The sequence below is a fragment of the Miscanthus floridulus genome, chromosome 2 (genome assembly GCF_019320115.1).
Source record: "Miscanthus floridulus cultivar M001 chromosome 2, ASM1932011v1, whole genome shotgun sequence".
Classification (NCBI taxonomy): Eukaryota; Viridiplantae; Streptophyta; class Magnoliopsida; order Poales; family Poaceae; genus Miscanthus; species Miscanthus floridulus.
Window position 1 is genome coordinate 2,700,760 of NC_089581.1, and position 26,920 is coordinate 2,727,679.

At 47.4% G+C, this 26,920-nt stretch overlaps 2 protein-coding genes across 2 annotated transcripts in view; one reads left to right on the forward strand and one right to left on the reverse strand.

The window, feature by feature from the left end:
- Positions 1-26,920, forward strand: part of LOC136537645 (U2 small nuclear ribonucleoprotein A'-like) — a 211,289-nt gene that overhangs the window by 30,235 nt on the left and 154,134 nt on the right. The window lies entirely within an intron of this gene.
- Positions 19,255-19,782, reverse strand: LOC136514241 (uncharacterized). Its single transcript, XM_066508226.1, has one exon. It carries the CDS (start codon positions 19,780-19,782, stop codon positions 19,255-19,257), a length of 528 nt encoding a protein of 175 aa, XP_066364323.1.

Sequence of the window (26,920 nt, forward strand, 5' to 3'; positions counted from 1 at the left end):
CAACAATGTCTTAAATCTCACGCCTCAAACCCGAATAAAAACGACAAATGGAATCTTTGTTCCCCTCGACAACACTATAACGCATCAATCCCTTTTGGAGCTCACCATAGTAATCCTGTACAGATTTATCTCCTTGTTCTAAACGCATCAATTTCTTACGTAAGTCTCTATGATAAGGAGGTACAAAAACAATCATGCATAGCTACCTTAAGTTCTTCCCACGAACCAGGTAAAGCATCCTATGCAGCTAGCATATTCCACCAAATAATGGCAAAATCCTTAAACTCACTAATAGCTTGTCGAACTCTATGATGCTCAGGCACAAGGTGGGCGCTAAACTTTTGTTCTACTGTCATCTCCCAATCAAGATATCCCTCAGCATCATAATGACCCAAAAAAGATGGTATTGTGAACTTAATCTTAGTATAAGGATCATCAGGCACACGATATTTATTACCTTGATGGTGGTGGACACCACCCATACCTATCGTGTTGTGGCAAAGACGTCGTCGTAATCTTGCTTGTTGGAAGGCTGCTCGATCTATGTTCCCACTGGCATCATGAACCATGTCTTCTAGCAAGAGACCATCGGTGTTGCTGCTGGAGACGTCATTATTGCCCGCCACAAAGGTTTCCAACTCAGTGACCTTGTCGGTTAGCGTGGAAATTCATTTGTCCAATCTCTCCATGTTGTTGCCAATGTTGAGTTCAATGAGTGCGTTAGTGATGGCTTTCCTAATGGCCTCATTCATCCTTTTTTGGGTATCCTCTACAACAGCTTGCAGTTGCTCTTGGCTGACACACTCGTTGAAACCATTAGGATTGTTATCTCCAATCTGATCATCTCCTGCCATTATAAACACAAAAACGAGATCAAACGGTGAAAGTTATCCCTACCAAATGACTACGTGGTTGCAGTTGCAGTGGTGTCACTTTTCACAGCAAGTGGAAGCATCTTACCAAGCTCTTACAAAGTTCTTATCAACATAAGCAGTGGGCGGTACAACCGGCGGCTGGTTCATGATACCTGTGAGGCAATGGTACCAAGATTGCAAGGCCATTTTTCTGTACTGGTCTGAAGAGTTTGTGGAGCTTGGAAGGCACACAAAGAATAATATGTATATCTAGAACACAAGTCAGTAACAGAAAGTAATACTGAATTATAGTCCAAAGTACTTGTTCTCGTTGCTAGTCTAAAATGTTTCAAGTACCAGGTGTGTAACAAATAAGTATGGTGGATAGCAAGGTGACAGGGGTATTAAAAACAAGTATGGCAGAAAGCAAGAGCAACAAAAATAAGGAACCAGATAGCACACGCTAACACAGCTCACTTTGGCATTCTCTATGTGCTCCTCTCGATATTGTTCCTCTTTTGCCCCTCTTTTTTTTATTTTTTGGGCTGTCGTTGTTTTTTTGGGAAATTTTGACTTTTTCTTTTTCTTTTTTTATATTTTTTATTCACTTAGGAGCACAAAATAAGTAACCACAAAAAATATGAGCCTAAACAAGTGAAAGGTATGGCCTATGGAAATTTCAGAAGATATGTTAAAAAGGACAAAAAGCTTGTGACCACGAAAAGAGGATCTTGTGACCAGTTTTTGACCAAATTAATTTTTTTTTACCCTAGCAACACAGGGGATGGATGGATCCAAATTTTTTTTCTGATTGATTTTGATATATGGAACATCAAAATCTGAGTTCGTATACGAAAACTAGACTAGTTTTATGAATTGGCTCTAAATTAGATGACAAAATAGGAACAATGTGCGTAAAATTGGTCATGGCAGCAAGGATTTGATGGAAACGATGGGGGAAAACATATGAACTAGACTCTAACATGACCTAACTAGCAACAAGACCTTGACTAGGACACAAACTCAACACGACGGACTCTAAAACCAAAATATGCAAAGGCTATGGCGCGGAAGGTTCTAGGACAGGAAAAAAACATGGCACTGGACTATAGGACGAAAGCGAAACACTTAAAACTAGGGCTAAATGTGAACCTAATAGTATACCTTAGCTCTGATTACCACTTAATGGAAATGAGGATCCCGATCTTCTGTCAGGTAGTGATAACTATCGTTGTGGCGGAGAATGACACACCGATCTGGCTTTAGATCGAAAGATCAAACCCTGCAATCTTAACACCACAATTCCTCTAGTTGTCAACCAAGACACAAATCCAGTTGACCTTATCAAGAAGGCTAATCCCTACCTGCGCAACAAAGAACATAAGCAAGAACAAGAAAGAAAACAACCAAATTGCATATGATTGATTAATCTCACGAGGTTGGGGTCTCACAAACTGATGAACGGTGAAACTGTTCTTGATAGATTAATCTAAGCAAAATCCAAAACCTAATGATGGTGGTAGCATATGATTATAAAGGTCTTAGGGTCATCGCCTACCCTAGACATGCCCCCTAATGGGCCCAAACACGATACACGGTCCAACGGACCAAAAGACGGTGTTGCAGCACCCTGGCAGATTCTGGACACTAACTTGTTTCAATGATTCCTGTTGATTTTGAAGGCCTTTTGATGTGATACCACTTGGATTGGCTTCCTTATCAAATTATCTTTCCAACCATATGTAGATCGTTGAAAACAGAGTCCAGATGCGTCCTGGGTGACTAGTTTAAGGCATACTGGTCCTAGAGGCTGAGGCAGACTCGAAATCATGTTGGACCGGGCCTTTGGTTTCTGTTGAACGTCCTTGCTGGTCATCAATGCCTCCACCTCTTCCTCTAAGTCCCTCATGACCCTCTCCAATGTTCATAAGCAAGATAACATCATTAGGTAGTAGTCTATTCTCAAAAGTTTGAAATGGATCGCTTAAGAATGAGCTCACCTCTAAATTGAGTTGACGCATTCGAGCTCGGGTCATTGGACCTTGCATGACGGTTGGAGGATCAGTGGGTACATTTGAAGGAGTGATGTCCTCATCAGGTACCACCCACAGACTTAGTCAGAGCTTGTTTCACTGAGCCGTTTGGAGAGGGATCAAGCCGCACACCTCATGACCTTACACCTACAACTCATATCTTGGACTCGACCATGAGGAGGACCATACTTTTGAGGGGTGTCTACCATGAGGGATTGACATGTATTCAGCTTTGGTTAGTCTACCACTTGATCTCTCAGACTATGTTTGATATTTGGTATGTGATGCTATCAGAGATGGAGGACACTTTAGCAGAGGGCTTCAAGGGCCATCGTTAGTTGCCATATGCTCACTGGATTACCTTTCTTATTTTGAAGGTAGTTTTACAGATGTCTCTAGAGAGTGGCTATGTGGAGTGGTGCTACTACAGAGTTTCCCATGTATGACATGAGCTAGTTGTTATGTCATAGTCATGGGAGGACTCCTAGCCAGCCAAGCCATAGTCCAGAGGTGCTAAAGACTGCAATTGAGCAGGATGAGTCCATCAGGGCCATTGCCGAGACCGAGCTAGAGCAGCTAGAGGCATAGCAGGAGGACATGGTCATGAGCAACCCAACTAACAGCTCAAACGATGACTACCAACCTATCTCGCATATGCCACCACATGCACATGATAGAGAGGTCGGTGGCTCCAGCTCAGCTCCACCACAGCCACCGCAGACAGACCTCGCTTTGCTAGCTATACTTGAACACATGCGGTAGGACTAGGCTCGTTAAGCACAGGAGATAGTAGCTACTATTGCTCAGATGCAGGCATGTTAGGATGAGTTCCAGCAGCAATAGCAGGCCATTTAGCAATAGCAGCTAGACACTCAGCAACAGCTTGTTGGTTTCATGCAGCATGTCCTTATGGCTACAGGGATTATTCCTTACCGGTGCTTGTTGCAGCTTGTTTCAACTACTACCACCACCCTAGTGACTCTAGCATTACAGCCCAATGGGTTCCAGAGTCAGGGACAGCCAACTACATAGTTTGCCTCACCTTATGAGTAGGTGTCTCAGTGGTTCGCTTCACCAAGGATAGAGCAGGTTCATAGCTTCACTCCTATAGTTACGAGCTTCACTCCTACTTAGTCCGAGTCCATGCTAGTGACAAACACTCCAGTCTCCAAGAGTTTGGGTGCTACCTTTAGTGAGCTCATAGGATAGCCTACACATCTAGAGTACCGAGACCTTGCTCCTACTACAGTAGCCCTGGTCATTGGGATGACCGAGACTCTTCCATCATCTGTTGCTTTGTTAGAGCCACCTCTGATAGTCACTCCTATACTTGGGGCTTCAGCAATAGAGACAATAGCAGTTGTGGCTCCACCTCCTACAAAGACACCTTCGGAGCCATAGGGTCAGGCTACTACCACAGCTTCAGAGTCTCCATGGGTCAATCTAGCTACCGAGTCCACCGAGTAGACCTAGATTGCTTCACCTACACTTCTAGTGACAGAGGGTCCACTTGAGTCAGCTCTAGAGGGTCCGACCACTTAGAGGTTAGGGTCCAAGGATGATGTAGCTTAGTTTTAGATCTCTCACCGCACCTTAGGGCCTGACTCATCTGCTTCTATCCTACCGACTGACCCTTAGGTTTTGGTGCTTGATGCCAAAGGGGGAAAGGGAGCTAGTATGTTAGACTTAGGGGGAGTGCGTGAGATGGACTTGTTCTTTTGTGTGTGATACTTCATGCATTCACGTCTACTTCCATGCATTGTATTATATGTGTGTTTGCATGTTGTGATGGTTTATGTGACATGTGTGCTCTCTACTTTGATATATATGTCATGTCTCTCGCTTAGGCTCATTTGCTTTGCTTCCATATTTTACTCTGATTCAAATGAGCTTTACTTTGTGTAGTCGTGCTTATTTCACATCTTGTGAGTACATTGTGTTGGCTTGGGTCATATAAGCATGCCTAACTCCTTTGTTCTTATTGTCAAATGCTTATATGAACCAAGCATATTGAAAACCTCACCCATCTCTTATACACATACTCGAGGTAGTGTTGTCATCAATCACTAAAAAGGGGGAGATTAAAAGCATCTAGGCCTCTAGTTGGGTTTCGGTGATTAATGACAACACAAGATTACTGTGACTAACATGTGTTTTGTAGAGGTAATTTGAGTTAGGTCATGGTAATGATGATTGATTAGGCCATTATGTTTTCATGCCCCTATTGATGGAAATCATTTTGGTTTTCAAAGGATGGACGACAAGGTTAAGGATGGACTAGTTCTAAGTGTCGTTTGGCGTTGGAGAGACATTTAGATTAGTTGAGGACTTTGCTTTTGGTTTGGCCATACTATTAAGGGGGGTATGAACTAGTAGCTCAACCTAGGTGAGTCTAACATGTTAGGTATGGTGCACACTTGTCAAACTTAGCACTAGGGAGCTTAGGGATAGCCCAAAGATCAAGTGGAGTTAACTTCATTCACAAAGGATTTAGAATTAGAAGTGAATGGAGAGTTAAATTGTTGACCGAACGCTAGTCTGGTGATGACCGAATGCAGAAGTACGAGTCCAGTCAGTTCTTTCACTCGGTAGAGAGGGACTAGTCATGACTGGATGCTAATTCAAAAAGTAACCAAATGTGCAGCCAGTTACAACTATAGTAGCGAGGTGTTCGGGGAGACGGCTGATCGGACATTGGCCCTCGCTATGATTGGACCCACTTGATTTTGCGTTTGGTCAAGAACAAAGAAGGTCCTAAGATGAAAAATCAGGACCAGACACGTCTGGTGGGTGTTGACCAGACACCAGTCAGCATTAGGTCACTCCAATAGTCATCACTAACTAGCTCTCGCACTCTATAGCTATGGTATACTGACCTGCACGTCTGGTCAGCTCGAATTATGCTGAGTTGGACCCCAATGACTATGTTTTGAATGGGGGGTATAAATACTTCTCCCACTCATCCAACTTAGCTCTCTTGCCCATTTGTTCAGCTGAGAAACACCTTTGGAGCACAAAGGAGTGCAAGAGTCTAGTGGGGTAATTGAGATTTGAGAATCCAAGATTAAGGACCTCATTAGTGCATAGGGAGTAGCAAGTGTGCATCCACCTTTTTTATTAGGCTTGTTACCACCATAGAGTGTCGAAGAATTAGCCCATAGAGAGCACTTGATCCTTGCATGGATCTAGGGGGAGCTACACCCTTGTGTGGGTGCTCCAACGCAGACTAGTGGGGAGTGGTGACTCTTTGATACCTCAGAAAAACATCACTGCATTCCTCTCTCTCTACTTTGAGCATTTACATTTGAGCAATTCAATTCGTGTCTTTACATTCTTAGAATTGCCATGCTAGAGTAGGATTAGGGTGTAAAGCTTTTGTGCGGTAGAACAATAGAAACACTTTTAGGCACAAAGGGGTGAAAATGGGCTAACTATAGGGCTTAATTATTGCAATAAATTTAGAATTAGCCCAATTCACCCTCCCCCCTCTTGGCATCTCGATCCTTTCAATACACTTGCAACATACATGTATAACCATTGCAAGTCTGCAACATATGCAACATTCAGATGAAACAACTAAAACATTTGGAAAACTCACTTGCAACATACGTGTATAGCCACTGCAATATATGCAACATCAGATGAAACACTTGCAACATATGTTTGAAATAGCTGAAACATTTGAAATATACACTTGCGACATATGTGTATAACCACTGCAAGTCTGCAACATATGTAACATCCAGATGAAACAACTAAAACATTTGGAAAACACACTTGCAACATACGTGTATAGCCACTACAACATATGCAACATACAGATGAAACACTTGCAATATACGTTTGAAATAGCCAAAACATTTGAAACATTGTCGATGAAATATGGTCGGCAGTCTATCGAGGGGTATGCCCATGGTAGTAGATGTGTTGGTGCAAAAAGTGACCAACAAGTAAATATTTGTTATTTTGTCGTATGTTGTGATCGGATGTGGCCTAGCACTTAATGACACAGGGTTTATACTAGTTCAGGCAATGTGTCCAACGTCCAGTTTAAGTCAGTCGGTGACTTTATTCCTGAGCCTAGGTGCTCAAAGTTTGTAGTGGGGTTACAAATGAGTGGGAATAAGATGGGGGTGTTAAAGGTCCGGTCAGACTCTGGACTAAAGGGCCAAGAGTGATGAGAGCTCCTATGTGCGTTAAGTATTAGAACATATGCTCTATGTAGCTTTAGAGTTCTAGAGCCGTGAAGCTGTTCGAGTGCTCAGAATGTCTAAAGCTAGCAGAGAGAGAGAGCCAGAATGATCGTCTGTTTCATCATCCTTTTAAGAGGGAGCACATCCCCTTTTATAGATAAAGGGGACAACCTTACAAGTTATAGGAGAGAGAGAGGGAGTGTGAGTGTGTGTGTGTGCCCTAGTCTTGTTGTCCACGCCATCGAGTACAAGACAGTTTATCAGTGCCCACAATACTGTTGACGCCTAGATGCATGTGGCAAACTCCATCGTGTTCTTCTGGTATGGCAAATGTCGGCGCCTACCATACTATAGGACAAATGTTGGCGCCTACAATACTATTTATGTTCTGACATGTCTGGAAGGCTGCAAAGTACCCTTCTAGCATGGCCTGATAGTACTATCCTATAGGTGTGTAGGGTATGGTCCTTGGTATTACAGTTGACTTGAGCGCCTTACCTTATCTGCTCTGCCTGATTTCTTGGGTCCCCACCGAGCGAGCGTCCCCACTCGATCATTCCTAGTTGGCTCTGACCGTACTGGTCAAAGAAGAGCCATAAGCAGAGGTTTGGTGTATTCTCGGTCGGAGAAGCGGGTCAGAGTCAGAAGCAAGCATCGTCGCCTCTTTGGCTAGGCCTTCCGGTCAGAGAAGTGGGTTAGAGTTGGAAGCGAGTGTCGTCCCCTCCTTGGCTAGGCCTTCCGGTCAAAGAAGCGGGTTAGAGTCAGAAGTGAGCGTCGTCCCCACCTTGGCTAGGCCTTCTGGTCAGAGAAGCAGGTTAGAGTCAAAACCGAGCGTGTCCCCTCCTTGGCCAGGCCTTCCAGTTAGAGACTAGATCGCTCTTCTGGCCTATCGTTAGGTATCTAGGCTAGCCTAGGAGTTGCATGTCATTCGTAATGCTATCTGCTGGGCCGAGCTTTTTGTTGGAAAGCGGGCCCCTTAGGGACCCTAGGTTTATGAACCCGACAAGAGCTCTGAACCTTTGGGTGATTTAGGTAGAATCATCTAGGGGATTTTTTGACTTGCCAGTGGGTGCGCACGAGCGCACCCAATGGGTGTAGCCCCTAAGCCTACATCTGACTGGTGATCACCCGTGTTTGTCCTGGGGCCACAAACTCCTATGTTTCTGCCATTCGGGGTGTTCGCCCATGTTTGTCCCACCCGCGACCTATGTGGTCGGTTGATTTCTTGAGTCAGCATCGGGCGACCTGAGCCCCGTTGGGTTTGGTAGGGGTTGGTCTAGTTCCATGCATTACCTCATCCATGGTTTCCATAACTGGAGGGGCTGAACTAACATCACTTGCCTCGATGGCTCAAGTGACGCGCTCAGTGAGCTCACTAATGGGCACGTTCGAGCAGAATCTAGGTTCATCATTCGTAACGGGATTGGCATAGCTCTCATGTGGCATTCCACTGCTCCTTAATGCACCTCGTGGCAGATGCTTGGGTCATTCTAGAGACCGACTCAGGTGGCCCGCTGGCCTCCCCTCGATGAAAATTCTGTGGGCATGGCTCGAGGTTAGGATCGAAGGAGAAGGTCGAGATGACCCTGTCTACTTCTGAGCATACCAGGCGAGGGCCGCTGGGGCTCATATATGTTTTCTCCCTGAGCTCTATTTGACGCGAGGTGGCCTCGAGCCCTCCACAGGCTGGCCTTCGAACCCTGGTCGATCGTTGCTCATGTTGAATGAGGCAACTACCACTTCATGACATAACATGAAGCGTTGTGATGCATTAATCGCATATGCAATGCTTTGGATGTATGGGATGAATGAATGAATGATTGTATGAATGAATGTGTGAATGCGTGTATGAGAAAGGATGAGTGAATGATCATGCATCGAAAAATAAAGTAAGAACGTTTGGTAAAGCTACCTTGATGACTTGAGTGATGGGTTTAAGGAGCTCTTATCGGATATGTCTGAATGGGATCCATGTCTGTCATTCATGACGGAGTCGGTGCAGCCCGCATGGGGCATCCCATTACCCCTTACTTATCTCTCGGTAGTCACATAAGCCATCCGATCGACTTAGGTAGCCCATTGGTCTCTCCTCGATAAAGATCCTATCGGTGGACCCTTCCAAACCCTGCCTTGGAAGGTGGAGGGTCGTTTGAATGCGATTACGCCTTGTTTCCTACACCTAGGTTGTGGTAGTGGTGGGCCCAACCTAGGCCACATTCTGCTTTAATCGGGTGATGTTTCGTTGGGTAGGGTGTATCCCATCAGTCAGGACACATCCCATCGCATGCCTATTCGCATTTAAATAGGGGAAGGGAGAGGGTTTTTGTCCCATTCCTTCGCCTTTCTCCATCTGTCACCTATCCTCCTCCTTCCTTCTTGCCAAGCACATTCATGCGCCACGGTGGTTTCTGAGAGAGAGAGGGTAAAGAGAGGGAGAGGAGAACTTATAGATCCATTCATGAATCTAGAGAGCGATGTCGAACTAGAGGCCATCCAATGTAGATGAGGCGGTGTTGGCCACCTTCACTGAGAAGGGGCTGCGTCCACCAAAGGAGGTGGCGCACTAGAGGGCTCCTACGTTGAGGGAAGCTGTTCTGTGACCTTGGACCGATGAGGTTGTCTCCTTCCTCGCCTTCCACGAGCATAGGCTAGGATATCCTACGCATTGGTTCTTGTGCGGGCTCCTCAACGAGTGGGGCCTAGAGCTACAGCACCTCAATTCGATTAGGGTGTTGCACGTTGCTGGTTTCATCACTGTCTATGAGGCCTTCCTTGGGATGGAGCCGCACATGGATCTATTCCAACGGATCTTCACTAGGCGAGCCCTGTTAGAGGGGAAGCCACCCAGGACCGTGCCGATTGGGGGCTTCACCTTGTAGAAGAAGCCGAGGCCATTGGGCTCCTACCTCACATACTCCCCCTACGACTCCAATCAGGGGTGGCCTAGGGAGTGGTTCTATATCAGGAACCTAGTGGAGGCGGCATTCTTGCCGTCCACCGAAAGAAGGCCAGAGAGGTGAGAGAGCTGGTCGTGGGGGCCTATCGACAAAAGATGCTCGGTAGTCCACCGAGGGGTATCCCACAATGGTAGATTTGTCATAGAGGTGAGCAAGATCAGGAGCAAAATGGTAATACAAGCACCAAGACACAAGATTTAGACAGGTTTGGCTATCAGTATGACATAATACCTACATCCTATGTTCTGATGTATTGCATTGAGATGTATCTTGTCTGCTAGGGAACCCTTGCCTCTCCTTATATACTCTGGAGGGGTAGGGTTACAAGGAAAGTATCATATTTGGTACTATACAATATCTTGCGGTACACGCCGAGCAGCGTCGTGCATTCCTTGATCTAGTGGGCCGGGCCACCTCTGATGGTGTGACCCATGTCTTGTCTTGTGGATACTAGGGGCCATACCCCCATAGCTAGTCCCTAAGCCTAATAGTAGGTGATGTAGTCATGTGGTGCCAGGGTCAAAAAGTAGAAGACCAGTCGAGTAGGCAGCCAGTTCTTGGGCGTAGCCTCGAGATGAGAAAAGCGCACATTCACTACAAGGTGAAGTGTGCCCACTTAGTCCCTAAGCCTACTAGAAGTTGAAGAATGAATCTTGTAGCAGGGTCAAAGAAAAAGAAGTCTAAAAGCTTTGCCGATGTCATCCAACATGCACGTATCAAGACCCTAGGCATGCGGCCCAAGATCAGCACCCTAATCCGAACAACATGGAGCAGCTTGATAGCACACCGATGAGATGTATCAAGATCCAACCACCAAGGGCGATGTCCAAGCGCCGAGGAGTCTCTGGCATAGCTGGCGATGTCTGAGCAGCGCAGAGTTCCTGATGTAGCTGGTAATGTCTGAGCACTAAGGAGTCCCCACCGTAGCTAGCGATGTCTGAGCATCGAGGAGTCCCCGGTGTAGCTGGTGATGTTGAGCATTGAGGAGTCCTCAGCGTAGATGGCGATATCCAAGCAACGAGGAGTTCCCGACGTAGCTGGCGATGTCCGAGTACCAAGGAGTCCCTGGCGTAGGTGGCAATGTTCGAGCAGTGAGGAGTTCTCAGCATAGCTGGCGATGTCCGAGCACCAAGGAGTCCTCGACATAGCTGGCGATGTCCGAGCACCGAGTCCCTGGCGTAGCTAGCGATGTCCGAGCACCAAGGAGTTCCTAGTGCAGCTGGTGATGTCTGAGCATCGAGGAGTCCCTGGCGTAGCCGGTGAAGTCCGAGCACCGAGGAGTCCTCGGTGTAGCTGGTGATGTCCAAGGAGTTCTCGATGTAGCTAGTGATGTCCAAGCACTGAGGAGTTCCCGGCGAAGCTGGTGAGGTCCGAGCACCGACGTAGCTAGCGACGTTCGTGCGGTGAAGTGTGCCTACTTAGTCCTTGAGCACAAAGAATCCGAGCACCAAGGAGTAACCGGCATTGCTGACGATGAAGCATGAGCGATGAACAGTCTAGTCAACTGGTCGGCGGTGAAGTGAGCATTGAGTAGAAGTGACCAACGAACAGTCTGATCAACTGGTCTGCGACGGAGTCCATGAACCAAGCGGTCCGACCAATTGATCGGTAGAAAAGTCTAAAAGATAAAAAGCATCAGGAATACACAACTAAGATATTTACCTAAGGAGGCAGATTCTTGCAGTTAAAGGGTTTCATATACCCTGACATACTGAAGGAGGCAAACAGAGCGAATAGCTCTACAACTCGCTCTTCCACAACATCCCTCGATAGCATCTCTAGCCTCTCCTGGGTACCGTCGGTCTCCCCCTTGAACTCGAAGTCTGGGTGCACCCTTTCCTTATGGGGCTAAACACTGCGCACTATAAAGCCTGCCACCACCAATCCACTGTTGGTCTTCATGCCTTTTATTAAGCCAAGGAGCTCCCTCACTTACTCCATATCAGCACTGCTTGGCAACTCCGATCGGCTCTTCTTTCTCTCCAGGATGTGGTTGGTGTCGCAACGGATGACTGGGTGGCTCTGCTTCATGTAGAACCACCTGGCATTCCACCCCTTCAGCGACATGTTTAGTAGCATAGTAAGGTACTCGCTCGCCATTCCATCGTGTAGCTAAAGGTACACTCTGCCGACCACCTTGGAACCATTGCCGCCTCCTTCTTTAGCTAGAACGGGTGATGGAAGAGGTTAAAGTGGGGAAGGATTCTAAGATATGCCTCATAGAAATGGATGAAGATTGAGATGTGCAAAATGGTATTTGGGTGGAGATTGCATAGACTAACCACCTAGAGCTCCAACAGATCCCTCTGGAATGGGTGAATAGGAAATCCCAACCCACGCTAGAAATAATCCTCAAATACCACCACTTCATCTTTATGAGGCATGGGGAAGGGCTCACCGAGGGCCGGCCGCCATCCAGCGGTGACACGGTCAGGCAGTACGCCTACTTCCACCAATTTATTGAGCTCTGCCTCTCCCGTTCGTGACGGCCCCCACTCTTCATCATGCCAGGCTTCGGTGCTCGCCTTCTTGGGGCTCGTCTTCTTTGGTTTTGTAGCTCCATTCTTTAGTGCCATCTCTTGGATCTGATTAGGGTTTGGTGATAGAAGTAAGTGTGGTTGCGAATCTAGAAATGCGAGGGCTGAGGAGGAAGACGAAATGGCAAAGTGGCAACAGTGGGAACGCGGGATGCGGCAGCGCAGTTATAAAGCACTTTTCCCACCCTTTTGCATTCAAGGGTTTTTTGGAAACCATTCCTGCAATTTATGCCTCTCTAAATTCTCCGCAACAGCATGGTGGTCTGTTACCTAGGCTTTCACGCAACCACGGCCGTATCACCGATTTATCTCCGCAATTTGTTACGGCCCGCCAAATTTTTGCTGACTTCTCCGCCAATCATTATGGCTCAGTAATTACTACTATACAACCATTACTCCAGTATTTTCTCCATGGTTTGTCTTCTCCAAGATTTCCTAAAGTGGCTTGGGGACTGTGTCTGTATTACATCTCAGTTCCTCACCAAATTGGGGATTTTTGCCAATTGACTGTTGTTTCGGACCCTGGCACCACGTGACTACGTCACCTACTGTCAGGCTTAGGGACTAAGTGGGCACATTTCACCTTGCGGTTAATGTGCTTTTTCTCACTTAGAGGCTACGCCCGGGGACTGGCTGCCTACTCGGCTGGTCTTTTACTAATCTTCTACTTTGGACCCTGGCATCACATGACTACATCCTCTACTGTCAGGCTCGGGGACTAAGTGGGCACACTTCACCTTGCGGTGAATGTGTTTGCTTTATTTTGGAGACTCCACACCTCTTAAAGCTGAAGAAGACTATCTCTTTTTCTAGTGGTCGGACTCTAAGTGGGCACACTTGGTCCACTGTGAAGAAATTTTTTATTCTAAAACTTGAGCTCCTTACACCCTTATGGCAAGCCGTACTTGGGTTATACTGCTCGGCTATGGTTCACGCTGCTCGACTATGGTTCATGTTGCTCGGCAACTGCTCACAACTGCTCGACAACTCATCACGGTGGTCGGACCATGAGTTTGACTGCTTAGCTTTGTTCACACCTATTCGAACAAGCTCAAGATAGCGTTGCATAACGGGTACAAGGCGCTCAAGGACTAGCCATGGGGGGTAAAACCCCGGATACCCACGGCAGACCACATGGGATGTGCCCCTAGGGGCAGCCCAGCCCACAAGATGAAGCCTTGTGGGGCACGACTCTGCTCGGCGCCTCCCACAAGACACCAGGAAGATATCCTAAAGATACTATGAGATCTGTTAGGATACGTATGATCCCAAGATTCTTGTAATCTTTTATTACTTTTCGGTTATCTCTCAGATCTAACCAACTTGTAACCCTACCCCCCGAACTATATAAGGTGGGCAGGGACCCCCTCCAAACACACGCAATATCATACGATAGCTAATATAAACCAATCGGCTATAGGATGTAGGTATTACCATCTCGCTCCCAATCTCGCTCACCTCTATAACAAATCTACCATTGTGGGATACCTCTTGGTGGACTGCCAAGCATCTTTTGTCGGCAGGGCCCTCTAGTCAGTAGAACAAGCTGGAGGTCATCAAGGCAGAGCTCCAGAAGCTGGTGTAGCATGGCCTCGATGGGCTATGGGTGTTCCATACTTTCTTCCACCATCAAGTTGCCCCACTAGCGAAGAGGAGGCGACCAATGTGGGCCTACTCTAGCCTAATGGATCCTGACCATGCGTCGCTAGAGTTGGCGAAGGATGAAGTCTAGAGTCATCTTAATCGGGTGCTGCAATTGAGGGACAAAGAGTCCCTTGAAGGAAAGCCTGAACCTCTTCACACCACAAAGCTATCCAATCTGGTATGCTTCCCTCTTCTCATTCCATGTCCTTTTCCCTTTTGCTCTCCTGTATTTTGACTTCGAGTCATCCATTTTGTAGGGACTCATGGGTTATAAGTCCTGGCCACATCTTCTGAGGGGGCTGGAGGGTGTAGCTCGGCAAGCCACTTGGAAAGAGGCAGTGGTTGCCAAAAAGAAGAAGAGAGCTGAGAAGGTCCGGATGAGGCATGAGGAGATCGCTTGATGGGTGCGGGCCGGTGAAAACTGGAGCGATATGGAGACGGAGCTTGAGTCAGAGGAGCCCATGGAGATGGGTGGCGATGTGAGCACCTCCGAGGATGATGGAGATAGGGGTGTCATCATGACCTTGGTGGAGCATCATGCACCTATGGCCACGTCCATCGGTGGTGGGTGGGATATGGAGAGGTGTGGCAATGTTCCCACATCAAGCAAGCATGCCATGAGCTCAGACGTCGCCGTTGAGCAAGAGGTGAAGCAGGCGCAGTCACTGTGCCCTTTGAAGGTGTTGTTGGCTTCAACCCCCCTGCTCTGAGCATGGCAGGGCATGCCAGCTAGTTGGAGGAGCATGCTCATACCCCCCCCCCCGTCTTCGGGGTCAGTGCATGCACGTGACCCACAATGGGAAGATGCCTTATCAGTTGCCCTGGTAGGTGCGCCATGAGCTGGCGGTCGTGGTGACTCGCGGGCGTATCGAGAACCGGCCAGGTTGGCTCCTCCCTTGGTCGATGTGAGGAGGCATGGGTCACGACCCATGAGCGGTCCTCGTCCAGTAGGTTCATCGCCAGCGGGTTGGGACTTTAGAGCCCTGCCGCTTTCATCCTGGTACGCATCTTTGTTCCTTTTTTATCTCACAGTTGAGTTCTTTGAGCATGACTAACCTATACTTTTTTTACAGTGGCCAGGGACTGGTGGGACTAGGCATCGCCCCACCTCCCATGCGGGAGGAGTGGAGGTCTAGCCTATAGCGAGTCACGATGAGTGGCGAGAATCCAGACTGGCGGCGGTGCGACCTTCCCATCTGGGGGTTGCGCCCTCCTGGCCTGTCGTGAGTATAGTGGTGGTGGCGATGGTGATGGTAGGGATCCCCATGGCAATGGTGGAGGTTGGGACAGAGGTGACCCATGCGATCCCTCCCCCAACAGCCATGGCGAAAGAGAGGAGGGAAACCGAGCTCCCTGCCTCGCCCAGTGGAGGAACACATGGCTTGCCCTCCTGGTCGAAGCTAGAGGGGTCAGAAAGAGACATGGATAGGCCAGAGGCAGAACAACCACCTGTGGGCCATGGAGTTGAGATAGTGGAGATCCCCTGCTCCGATGAGGAGGCACTAGGGTGGAGCCGCTAGCCATCCCGTCGTCATAGGAGCTGGCGATGGTCCGATTGTCGCATGATGTTGCGGCAGCTGGATCTTCCAGCAGGTTGGGGTGACCTGTGAGCTAGTGTGGCCCTACCTCGATGACCCAAGGAAGGCTCAATTCATCTTTCGTGATAAGGAGGAGGTGGCGCTCTGGCACTTCCTAGAGAAGAGAGGACTATCGATGGAGTCCAACCTCACCCAAAAAAGGCAAAGCTCAAGGAGGATATGGAGTGGGTCGAGCTCATCCATCAGGTGGTCTCAGTTGACCTGCCATGCATCACTGAGTTAAGCCTTCTATGTTTTTAGTGTTTGTCCTCAACTCCTTGGTCTTCCACTGGTTGTCTCAGCGTGCTTGCTTCTTGCTTTATAGGAGTTAGAGGCGATGTCGATCCGCAAGTCCTATTTCCTTCGAGAGGAACATAGTCGGATGGAGTGGGAAGCCGCAATGTCACGACAGGTCGATGAGCTTGAGCGCAAGCTAGAATCTGCCCACCACAAGTCCCAAGACTGAGCGGCCGAGGCGACACGAGCACGGGTGGTGGAACTGCTTGTGGTGGAACGGGTGACTGCTGCTGAGCGGGGATTCGATGTGGCGAAGGTCCACCTAGTAGAGACTGAGGTGGTCCTCTAGAAGTCCCTAGAGGCTCTAAAGATAGAGCAGAAGGCCTAGTTAGAGGCTGATCGAGAAGTGCTCACGCTCTGAGGGCAGTTGCTTGGGGTGGAGGAGTCGAACGCCCGACTGCTCGAGAAAGTCACCCAGCAAGAGGAAGGGCTCTCCATCCTCAAAGGCACCTACCTCGATATGTATCTGTTCCACCTTTAGTTGATGTCTCGGTTTTTCCTTTCCCTTGCTTTTGAACTTGTCGTGCTTTTTCTAGAACTGGACGGAAAAATTGGTTCTCTAGAGCAGGAGCTAGAGACAGCTAAGGCGGTGATCGGTTGGAGCATAGAGGTGCTAGCCATGTCCCTTGAAGAGCGACATGCTCTCAAGGGGGAGCTCAACTAGATCCACAATGTCGCCCAGGTGGTTGTCTCTAAGGTGTTCAGGTCAGCACCGAGCACCAGTACGCCCACCATCCAGCTAGCGAAGGTCCCAAATGAGGTTTGGGTGCTCATCTTCGACGGGATGTTCTATGGAACATCGGGGGTGCTGACCTCAGTGGCGACACACCACCCGGACCTGGACTTTGCCACCATCTATAGAGGGTACATCGATGGCTAGAGCGCGGATGTCATCCATACGCTTAGGGAGAGCTTGGTGCCATACGCATAGATGGTTGCCGAGCAAGTCTCCGCATAGTGGGTGATGGAGGCTCACCGTTCGAGCATGGCTTAAGGCATGCGCCAAGAAGATTTTATCTAGCCTACGGACTGAGTGGAGACTATGTCAGGAGCAAGTGTCGTCCCACCTCCGACCGAGTCGAACATCATCCCATTGGAAGGCGAGTAGCCCTTATCCTCATCGACCAAGCCATCAGCCGATGCCGTCGGGTGGCCACAATAGTTTTTAGAATAGAAATAGTTAGTAAATGTAAAGGATAAGTTCATGGGGGAGGACCCGTGTGAACAATTTTTTATATTCATGAATACTTTAGTTTTGTTTTGTGATGGAATCACTCATAAGGGGAAGCATGTCCCATTTGTTCCTTGTTTTTACCCTAGCATAGCTTTATTTTTTATCCTTTATTTTTCACACCTGCCCATTTGACCCATAGGCTACAACCATAAGAACCCAGGCGTGGCCCACGAGGCTTAGCTACTTGTAACCATAGGTCATGGCAGGGTGTGATCGGTCAGGAGTTTAAAACAAAGTTACATAGGGTAATTAAAGGAATGGACTATCCTTTTATTCGGGTAAAAAGTATTTACTATATGATAGTAAAAAAGAGAGGTGGTATCGCACCCTCATGGAGCCCCCAAGCAACCCAAGCCAAGAGTGCTCAGGCTGGGGTGCTTGTAGGAGCAAACGTCGAATGAAAGAAAGTGGTATGACCAAATTTTAGGGGAAGAAACAACGTAACTGTTTGAAGTTCCATGTATTGGTGAGAACGTTGCTGTTGTCATCCTTCAGTCGGTAGGTGCCCGATCGGATCACCTTGGTCACTATATAGGGTCCTTCCTATGGTGGAGAGAGTTTGTGTTTCTCCTTGGTTGATTGGGTTCTTCAGAGCATGAGGTCTTCGACCTCAAGGATCCTCCCTCTGATTTTTCTTTCATGGTACCTGCGAAGAGTTTGCTCATAGCGAGCAAAGCAGACGATAATTGTCTCACGAGCCTCCTCGAGTAGGTCGACCATGTCCTATTGAGCCTCTGTAGCTCAGTCTTGGTTGAAGGCCTTCACTCTTGGGGCGCCGTGATCAAGGCCCGAGGGCAACACAGCTTCAGCTCTGTAGGCTAGGAAGAAGGGTGTGAACCCTATGGATCGGTTTGGGGTTGTTCTCAGGCTCTAGAGGATTGCTAGGACCTCTGCAACCCATCACTCAACATACTTATTGAGTTAGTCGAAGATGCATGGCTTGAGTCCTTGGAGGACCATGCCATTGGCCCGCTTGACCTGACCGTTAGTATGTGGATGTTCGACCGAGGCCTAGTCGATCTTGATGTCGTATCCATCATAGAAGTCTAGGAACTTCTTCCAGGTGAAGTTAGTTCCATGGTCAGTGATGATATAGTTAGGAAGACCAAAACGGTAGATGATGTCAAGGAAGAACTTGATCGCCTCTTCTGAGCGAATGTTGGTGATGGGCTTCGCCTCTATCCACTTGGTTAATTTGTCCACCTCTATGAGTAGGTGAGTGAAACCGCCCGAGCCCTTTTTGAGGGGTCCTACCATGTCGAGGCCCTAGACCGCAAAATGGCCAGGTGATGGGGATGGTTTGGAGCTCCTGTGCTGGCAAATGAGTTTGCCAAGCGTAGAACCGGCATCCCTCACACCTATAGACAACCTCATCTGCCTCTCGCAGCATAGTGGGCTAGTAAAAACCTTGTCGAAAGGCTTTTCTGGCTAGTGACCTCAGGCCATGTGATGTCCACAGATTCTGGCATTGACCTCGAGGAGGACCTATTTTCCTTGGTCGGTAGGGATACACTTCATAAGTATTCCTGATGGACTCCGCTTGTAAAGTTCATTACCAAATGTGATGAACATCTTGGCACATCAAGCGATCCATCGTGTTTTAGTCCTTTTGGGTGGGAGAATCTCCTCGAGGAGGTAGGTGAGTAGCGGTGCTCGCCAATCAGCTTGATCGAGTGCTACCACGGCGACATCGTCATGGAGGCACCAATATTGGAGCCCCCGAACACTAGGTTGGCATCGGGGTGTGTCTGGATTGGACCTTCCAGGATGCGGGTGGATGGCTCATGAAGGTCGTTGATGAAGACCCCATATGGAGATGGAACCCGCCTAGCAGCCAATTTTGTGAGAAAATCGGTGGCATCATTGTCCTTTCAGGGGACATGATGTAGTTTGATCCCCTAGAATTTGTCCTTGAACTTGCACACCTCCTAGCAGTATGCTGCCATGTGGGGGTTTTTGCAAGAGGACTCCATCATGACTTGGTCAACGACCAACTCCGAGTCACTGTGGATGTATAGCCACATAGCACCGAGCTCGATGGCGATTCGTAGCCCATTGATGAGGGCCTTGTATTCCATGGCATTGTTTGATGCCAAAAATTGAAGACAAGTCGTGTAGGGGAGCCTGCTCCCATCCTCGGAGATCAGAACCACACCATCCCTCGAGTCGGGCACCATCACTGACCCATCGAAGTGCATTGTCCAGTACTCATGGGTGACATCTAGGGTCAGGAGCTCGACCTTCGTCCATTTGGTGATAAAGTCCATGAGAGCCTGAGACTTAATAGCGGTGCAGGGGATATACATGATGTCCTGACCCATTAGTTTAAGTGCCCACTTGGAGATCCATCCCATGGCATCGTGGTTGCGGACGATGTCTCCCAGCGAGAATGAAGTGGCGACCATGACTTCATGCTCAAAGAAGTAGTGTAGGAGCTTCTGGGTCGCCATCCACATGGCATATAGAAGTTTCTGCACTAGGGGTACCAAACCTTGGTGTTGGTGAGTACCTCACTAATGAAGTATACAGGTCGCTGGACCTTTAGGTGATGTCCTGGGTCCTCCCTTTTGATGACTAGGGCAGTGCTCACCACATGGTTGCCTGCCATGACATAAAGGAGGAGGAGTTCTCCCCGTTCAGGAGTGACGAGGATTGCGGCCAATGTCAGTGGTGTTTTGAGGCTTTCCAAAGCCTACTGTGCTTCCTCAGTCCAGACGGACACGTCTGTCTTTTTGAGAAGCTGTAGAGAGGCATCCCTCGCTCGCCTAGCCGAGAGATGAACCAGCTTAGGGTGGCCAAATAGCTGTTGAGCCTTTGTACGCCCTTGACATTATGTATAGAGCCCATGTAGGAGATGGCCATGATTTTTCCGGGGTTGGCCTCAATACCGCGTTTAGACACAATGTATCCAAGTAGCTTCCCCTTCAGAACCCAGAAAACACATTTTTTGGGATTCAATTTGATGTTGAACCTTCAGAGGTTCGCGAACGTGGCGGCCAAGTTCGCGATCAGGTCACAAGCTTGATCCATTTTGACCACTATGTCATCAACATAGATGGCGATTATTGGTTTTGGTCACTCAACTTGGTCAGGCTGGTCGAGTAGGTCAATTTGGTCGGCAAAGCATTGCTGCATGCACCATTGATAGGTGGCGCCAGTGTTCTTCAGACCAAAAGGCATGGTTACATAGCAGTATGAGCCATACGGGGTGATGGATGAAGTTGCGAGCTGGTCGGACTCTTTCATCATGATATGGTGATAGACCGAGTAGGCATCCAGAAAGGAGAGGACTTCGCATCATGAGGTGGAGTCGACTATCTGGTCTATGCATGGCAAAGGAAAATGGTGCTTCAGACACACCTTATTGAGTCTAGTATAATCAATGCACATTCTCCATTTCTCGGTCTTCTTTTAAACAAGAACAGGATTGGCTAGCCAGTCGAAGTGGTATACCTCCTTGATGAATCTGGCTGCTAGGAGTTTGGTGACTTCCTCACCTATGGCCATGTGCCTCTAGTCATCAAAGTGACGCGGGCGTTGCTTGGTGGGATTTGAGCCTAGGATGAGGCGTAATGCATTCTCAGTGACCTCCCATGGTATGCCTAGCATGTTAGAAGGTTTCCATGCGAAGACATCATGATTGGCGCATAGAAAGTCGGCGAGCTCACATTCCTATTTGGCCAAGAGTTGGGTCCTGATCTGCACCATCTTAGTTGTGTTGGTGGGGTCTATCCCCACCGCCTTAGTTTCCTCAAGTGGGCATAAGGTAGTCGAGGAGGTTGTCTTGTTGCAGTTTGGGACTGCTAGGGTCGAAGATTCTCTGAGCCAAGGGAGCTTGGCTGAGTTGATAACGGCAATGGTGAGCTCATAATGCTCACGGTCACACATGTAGGCATGCGAAAAGGTGCTACCCACAGTGATGACGTCATTCGGTCCCATCATGTTCAACTTGAGGTAGGTGTAGTTGGGGATCGCCATGAATTTGGCATAGCATGGCCGCCCCAAGATGGCATGGTATGACCCTAGGAAGTCCACCTCCTCAAAGGTTAGGACCTCCAAGCGGAAGTTGGCTCGATCACCAAACGTGATAGGCAGGTCGATCTGTTCGAGCGGGTATGTCTGTGTTCATGGGATCACGTTGTGGAAGGGAGAGCTCACTGGGTGGAGCTCTGACGGGGGGATGCACATGGCGTCAAGGGTGTCAACGTAGAGGATGTTGAGGCCGCTGCCTCCATCCATCAGCACCTTGGTGAGGTGCTTCTTGTGGACAATAGGATCGACGATGATCGGGTAGTGACCTGATCTAGAGACATGGGAAGGATGGTCCCTCTGATCAAAGGTGATCGGAGATTCTGACCAGCTAAGGAAGGAGGGGACAACTGTTTCGGCGACACATGCCTCTCTATAGCGCACTTTATGCTTACGCTTGGAGTAGATGGCATCAGATCCCCTGAAGATCATGAGGCACTCCTTAGGATTAGGAAAGCCGTCCCCATCCTTGCTCGCCATGCCTCCTTTCTTGGCCACTGCCTCCTTGCCCTTTCCTTCTTTTGGTACACCGGCCTATCGCAGAAAGCACTTGAGGAGTTCACAGTCCTTGTAGAGGTGCTTGATGGGGTAGGCCTAGTTGGTGCATGGACTCTCCATGAGCTTGTCGAAGTGGTCGGGCTAGCCCTACTAGAGCTGCTTGCCTGCATGATCAGCTACGGTGACCAAAGCAGAGTTGGTCAGTCGGTGCCAATCCTTCTTGTTCTTTTTGCCTCTTTGTGTGGATGGGCCCTTGTCTTGGTCCTCGCACTTGGCCTTGCCCTTGTCTCAGCCTCCACTAAAGACCGCTCTGACCGCCTGCTTGTTGGAGGCATGGATCGTGGCAATGTTGAGCAGGTCGTGGGTGGTCTGGGGCTTCAGACAGCTGAGCTTGTGGATCAAGGACTCACAGGTTGTCCTAGAGAGGAACGTGTTGAGGACACCCGTGTCAATGACATCAAAAAGGGAGCTGCATTATTTTGAGAACCTACGGATGTAACCCTACAGGGACTCCCAGGATGGACATACATCCCCTAGAAATTCTCGATGAAGATCCTTTTGAGATCTGCCTAGTTGCGGATGTTGTTAGGTGAAAGGAATTCGAGCCATGCTCAAACATCCTCCCCCATGCAGATGGTCATTATCCACTCCTTCGGCTCAGTAGGCGAGCCTAAAGTCTTTGAGCCATATACCGGGATTCGTTTTCTCGGTGTATTTGACGATGTTGTTAGGTGGTCGAAAGCGCTATGGGAACAACGCTTTCTGGATGCGACGGCCAGAAAGCTACATGTTCTCTATCATCAACAGTAGATCCATCCCCAATATGATTCCAAATGTAACTTGCCCATCCTATGCAGCCCGATATTTTGGCTAATTTCTTAGATCCAGCACTTAAGAAATTATAAGGTTGCATTGATCCTGTTATTATAAGGCCGGTTAACATGTAGATGTTGGCCAAAGTAATGGTCATTGAACCGTGACAAAAAACAAAAGCATTCAAAGTGTTGGACCAAAAATAAGATGTAGAGATCAGAAGTGAATCATTTCTCTCCATTCCAGATAGTGAGAGTGTCAAGCATTGGTTTAAATAAATTTTTTTCCAATCTCCAGCTTTTTTCTGATACCCTGCGGAACCAATCTCTCCATCCTTTAGATATTTTGGACTAGTTTCTAAAAGGAGTTTTGGTATTACAGGAAGATAAATCTATTACAAATTGTTTGAAGGGGATTCGGTTGATTTCTTGGTTGATAAAATCAGATGGATTAGGATCGTCCATAGGTCCAAGATAATAGGTATTAGGAACAATCCTGATGGAATCAAAATTTTGTTTCTCATTTTCTAGAAACCAGTTGGGATGAATTTAAGAAGAAAGAAAAATACAGAGTAGCGGCTAATACTTAAAAGATAGAAATCTGAAGGCATACCTCAGGAACGTGATTGTTGGTCGCCATTGTAGCCGAAATGGATCTGAATCTGATGAAGGTTGTAGAAAGGTGGCTTGAATAGTAGTTTGGCAGAGTAGAAGATCAGCTAGGGTTAAGGCTTTGGTGGTGGCGGTTTTGACTGTTGAAGCTTGCTCAAGAGAAAAGTCAGCAGGCCAAGCAAGTTGGAAATAATTGTTGACACCATTTTTTGCACATGTCAAAATGATCAGAGTGGGCTAATCGGTAGAGGAAAGTTACTGTGTACGCTAATAGCCGATGAAAATCAGCTTGTAAAGATGGTTGCCGATGAATGGTGGTGATCGATGGAAAGGTTGATTTAGACTCGGGCGTTGCCGATAAGGTTGGAGATGTTATTGTCGATGCCAATGAAGGAAGGCTTGAAGACTACTACCGATGAAACAGGAAGTATGCCGATGGAAGGGAGGACGGTGAGATTTCCATCGTAATTGAGGCGGACAGGGAAATAGATAGGAGTTGATTTCCTTTTCTATATTTGTTAGAGTATGATTCATGTAAGAGTCACGTGTTTTCCTAGATATGGGCTTGGTGTCCTAGTTGTGTTTGGTTATGTCTCTTTAGATCAGGGTATAAATATAGAGTGAGGGGCAATGTAATATATATATCAATCAATATCAAAACCAATTTTTACTCCTATTTGCATCTACTTACTTTTCGGCGACTTCGTCAATTTGCATATTTTTTCCTTTTTACGAGTTCTCATTGATTCGGCGAGTTGCACAGTAGTGCGACCTTTGGTGATTCTTGAGTTTCGCGTAAGTACCTCTTGGCCGTGACTTCCAGGCGTATCGCTGTTGTCAGGACCAAAGTGCTTGTATCTTCATCCTTGTCGATTAACAGGTCAAATCGACTGGCACACTTTGGATATTGATTCGGGTATTAGCCCTTTGTGTTTGCAGATCCACTTTTGCATCAATACATCTTTTGGCACGCCCGGTGGGACCAATCAATCCGATCAAAATGTTCAATTCTGAGATCAATTCAGAGAACATTATCGCGGTATCAGAAGATCTTAAGGAAGAGTAGAGGCAGGCTATGGAAAAGGCTGTAGAAGAATATAGCCAACTTTGTCTGAAATCATTTAGCCTGAACAAGAGTGGACAAGTCATCCAGAAGCAAGATTTGCCATTGCCTCGGCAGGTTACCTTTGACTCCAATCCTGGTAAACTTCAAGAGATGGTTAATTCTGCAGTAAATCATGCTTTGATTAATCATTCCAATGTGTTGTCCAATACTGTTCATAATGCTGTGGTTCGAACTCTCAAAGGACAAGCGGCATCGCATTACGTTGGGCCTGCCTATCACCAACCAGAGCCAGCATCTGTCAATACTCCATCGGCTCCCTAGGCCATTGTGGGTACAGAAGTTACTTCCCCTCCAGTATCGGCAGACTTACCTAATATTCAATCTACACCGATACAATCAGATCTGGTACTATTAGGAGGACGAGTTCAGTTTAATACAGGCCTATCGGCATCAGCTATGTCAGGCTCTATGTCTCAGAATAGCCAGATTCCTGCTAATTGGTGGGGATATGGTATGCCTCCGGAGTCATATGCTTTCAATCCTGGGTTACCTCAAGTGTTTGATGCAGTAGGAAAAGCTCCTATACCTTCGGCTATTTCGTCGATGGCTCGAGTGCCTCAATATGCCACAGCAACTACTATGCAACCAACTCCAGGAGGTTTCCAGATGCCTTTGGTTCAAACACCCAATTCAAGTCCATCGGCAAGCTTACTACCGATGTAGCAAAAAGCCCCTGCTATGAGTCAAACTGGGGTTCAGTTCATGCCTCAAGCTGGTTATAATTATCCAATAATGTCAGCAAACTACCAGCCATCGGTATGTTTTGTACCGATGAGTTCTAATAATGGTTGGTCAGGACAGTTACCGGTTCAACATACAGTTCAGCAAAATCAGTAGGTTGCAGGGATTCAACAAGGTCATATGCAAGCTGGTTTCCAGAATCAAGCATCGGTACCTCAGCCGATGAATTCTTTCCAACAGGTTAATGGACCACAAGTAACGGCAAATATGCCGATTGCTGGAGATCATGGGCCATAAAGATATGTGGAAGAATATCAGCAGGTACCTCCTATAGAAATTCAGTCAGTTCGTCAGCAGGAGGCTGGTGCTTTTTGGGCCGATAAGATAGCAGAAATTATGAAGGATCAGTTTGGGATAAAGCCCAAGGTCAATACTTATTCTTATTAGACTCCTTACCCTCCTGCATATGATTTAATTCCTCTCCCAAATCGGTACAAGGTACCAGATTTCACTAAATTCTCTGGGCAAGATGATACATCAATAATGGAACACGTCAATCACTTTATTATTCAATGTGGAGAGGCAGCTAGCAGAGATGAATTGAGAGTTCGATTATTTTCATCATCTTTGTCTGGATTGGCATTTACATGGTTCATTTCATTACCACCAAATTCTATTATTACCTGGGCTGATCTAGAAAAACAATTTCATAAGTATTTCTTTGCTGGAATCCATGAAAAGAAGCTTACCGATTTAGTAAAATTGAGATAGCGTAATGATGAATCGGTAGAAAGCTTTGTGCAAAGGCTACGAGATGTAAAAAATAAGTGCTACAGCCTGGTGCTGGATGATCGGCAGCTTGCCGATCTAGCTTTCCAAGGATTATTGCCACATCTTAAAGACAGATATGCTTCTCAGGAGTTCGAAAGCCTCAGTCATCTTGTGCAAAGGATCTCTGATCAAGATACCAGGGTCTTTGAACCTAAAAAGAATTGGAGTAAAAAAGTATCATTTGTTGAAGAAGTAGGAGATTCTGATTCTGATGAAGAACCAGTTATCGGCTTAGCTGAGTGGGTAAAGAATAAAAAGCTGATATCTTGTCCCTTTGGTCAGAAAGAGACAGAAAAGTTTACCTTTGATATCACCAAGGCTGACAAAATATTTGATCTTCTGCTTCAAGAGGGCCAAATTAAGCTATCACCTAATCATGTGATCCCATCGGCAGAAGAGTTGAAGAAGATCTTGTACTGCAAATGGCACAATGCAACTTCACACAGTACAAATGAGTGCAAGGTGTTCAGGCAACAGTTACAATCGGCTATTGAATCTGGGAGAATTAAGTTTGGTACTTCCAAGGCCTAGAAGCCGATGAAAATTGATCAACACCATTTTCCAGCAAATATGTTGGAGGCCAAAGGGAAGACCAAGGTATTGACGTCAGAAGCTGCTGAGAAGAACACATCAGTAGATCCCCAACATCGGATAACCACCGATGATGTGAAAAGTAAGGGTTTGCTGGGAGAAAGCAGTAGTTCCAAAAACCCTCCTCGACCTGGCATTGTGATTACCCATCGAAGGCAGCAGGAGGATTGGCGTCAGCGTAAGGACCGATATCGACAACAGCAAGAAGAGAGACGTCGGGAAGAATGGTATCGGCATAAAAATCATTGGAGGTGCCTGTTTTTCATCCATTGTTGGGAAGAAGGTATTAAATTGCCAACTGTTGAAAATTGCCCTGAGTGCAATGGTTATTATGGGGTCAATCGGTCAGAAAGGAGGTTTCAACCTGGCAATCAGGGTTTATTTATCAATGAGCCAATCAGAGGCAGAGCGTCA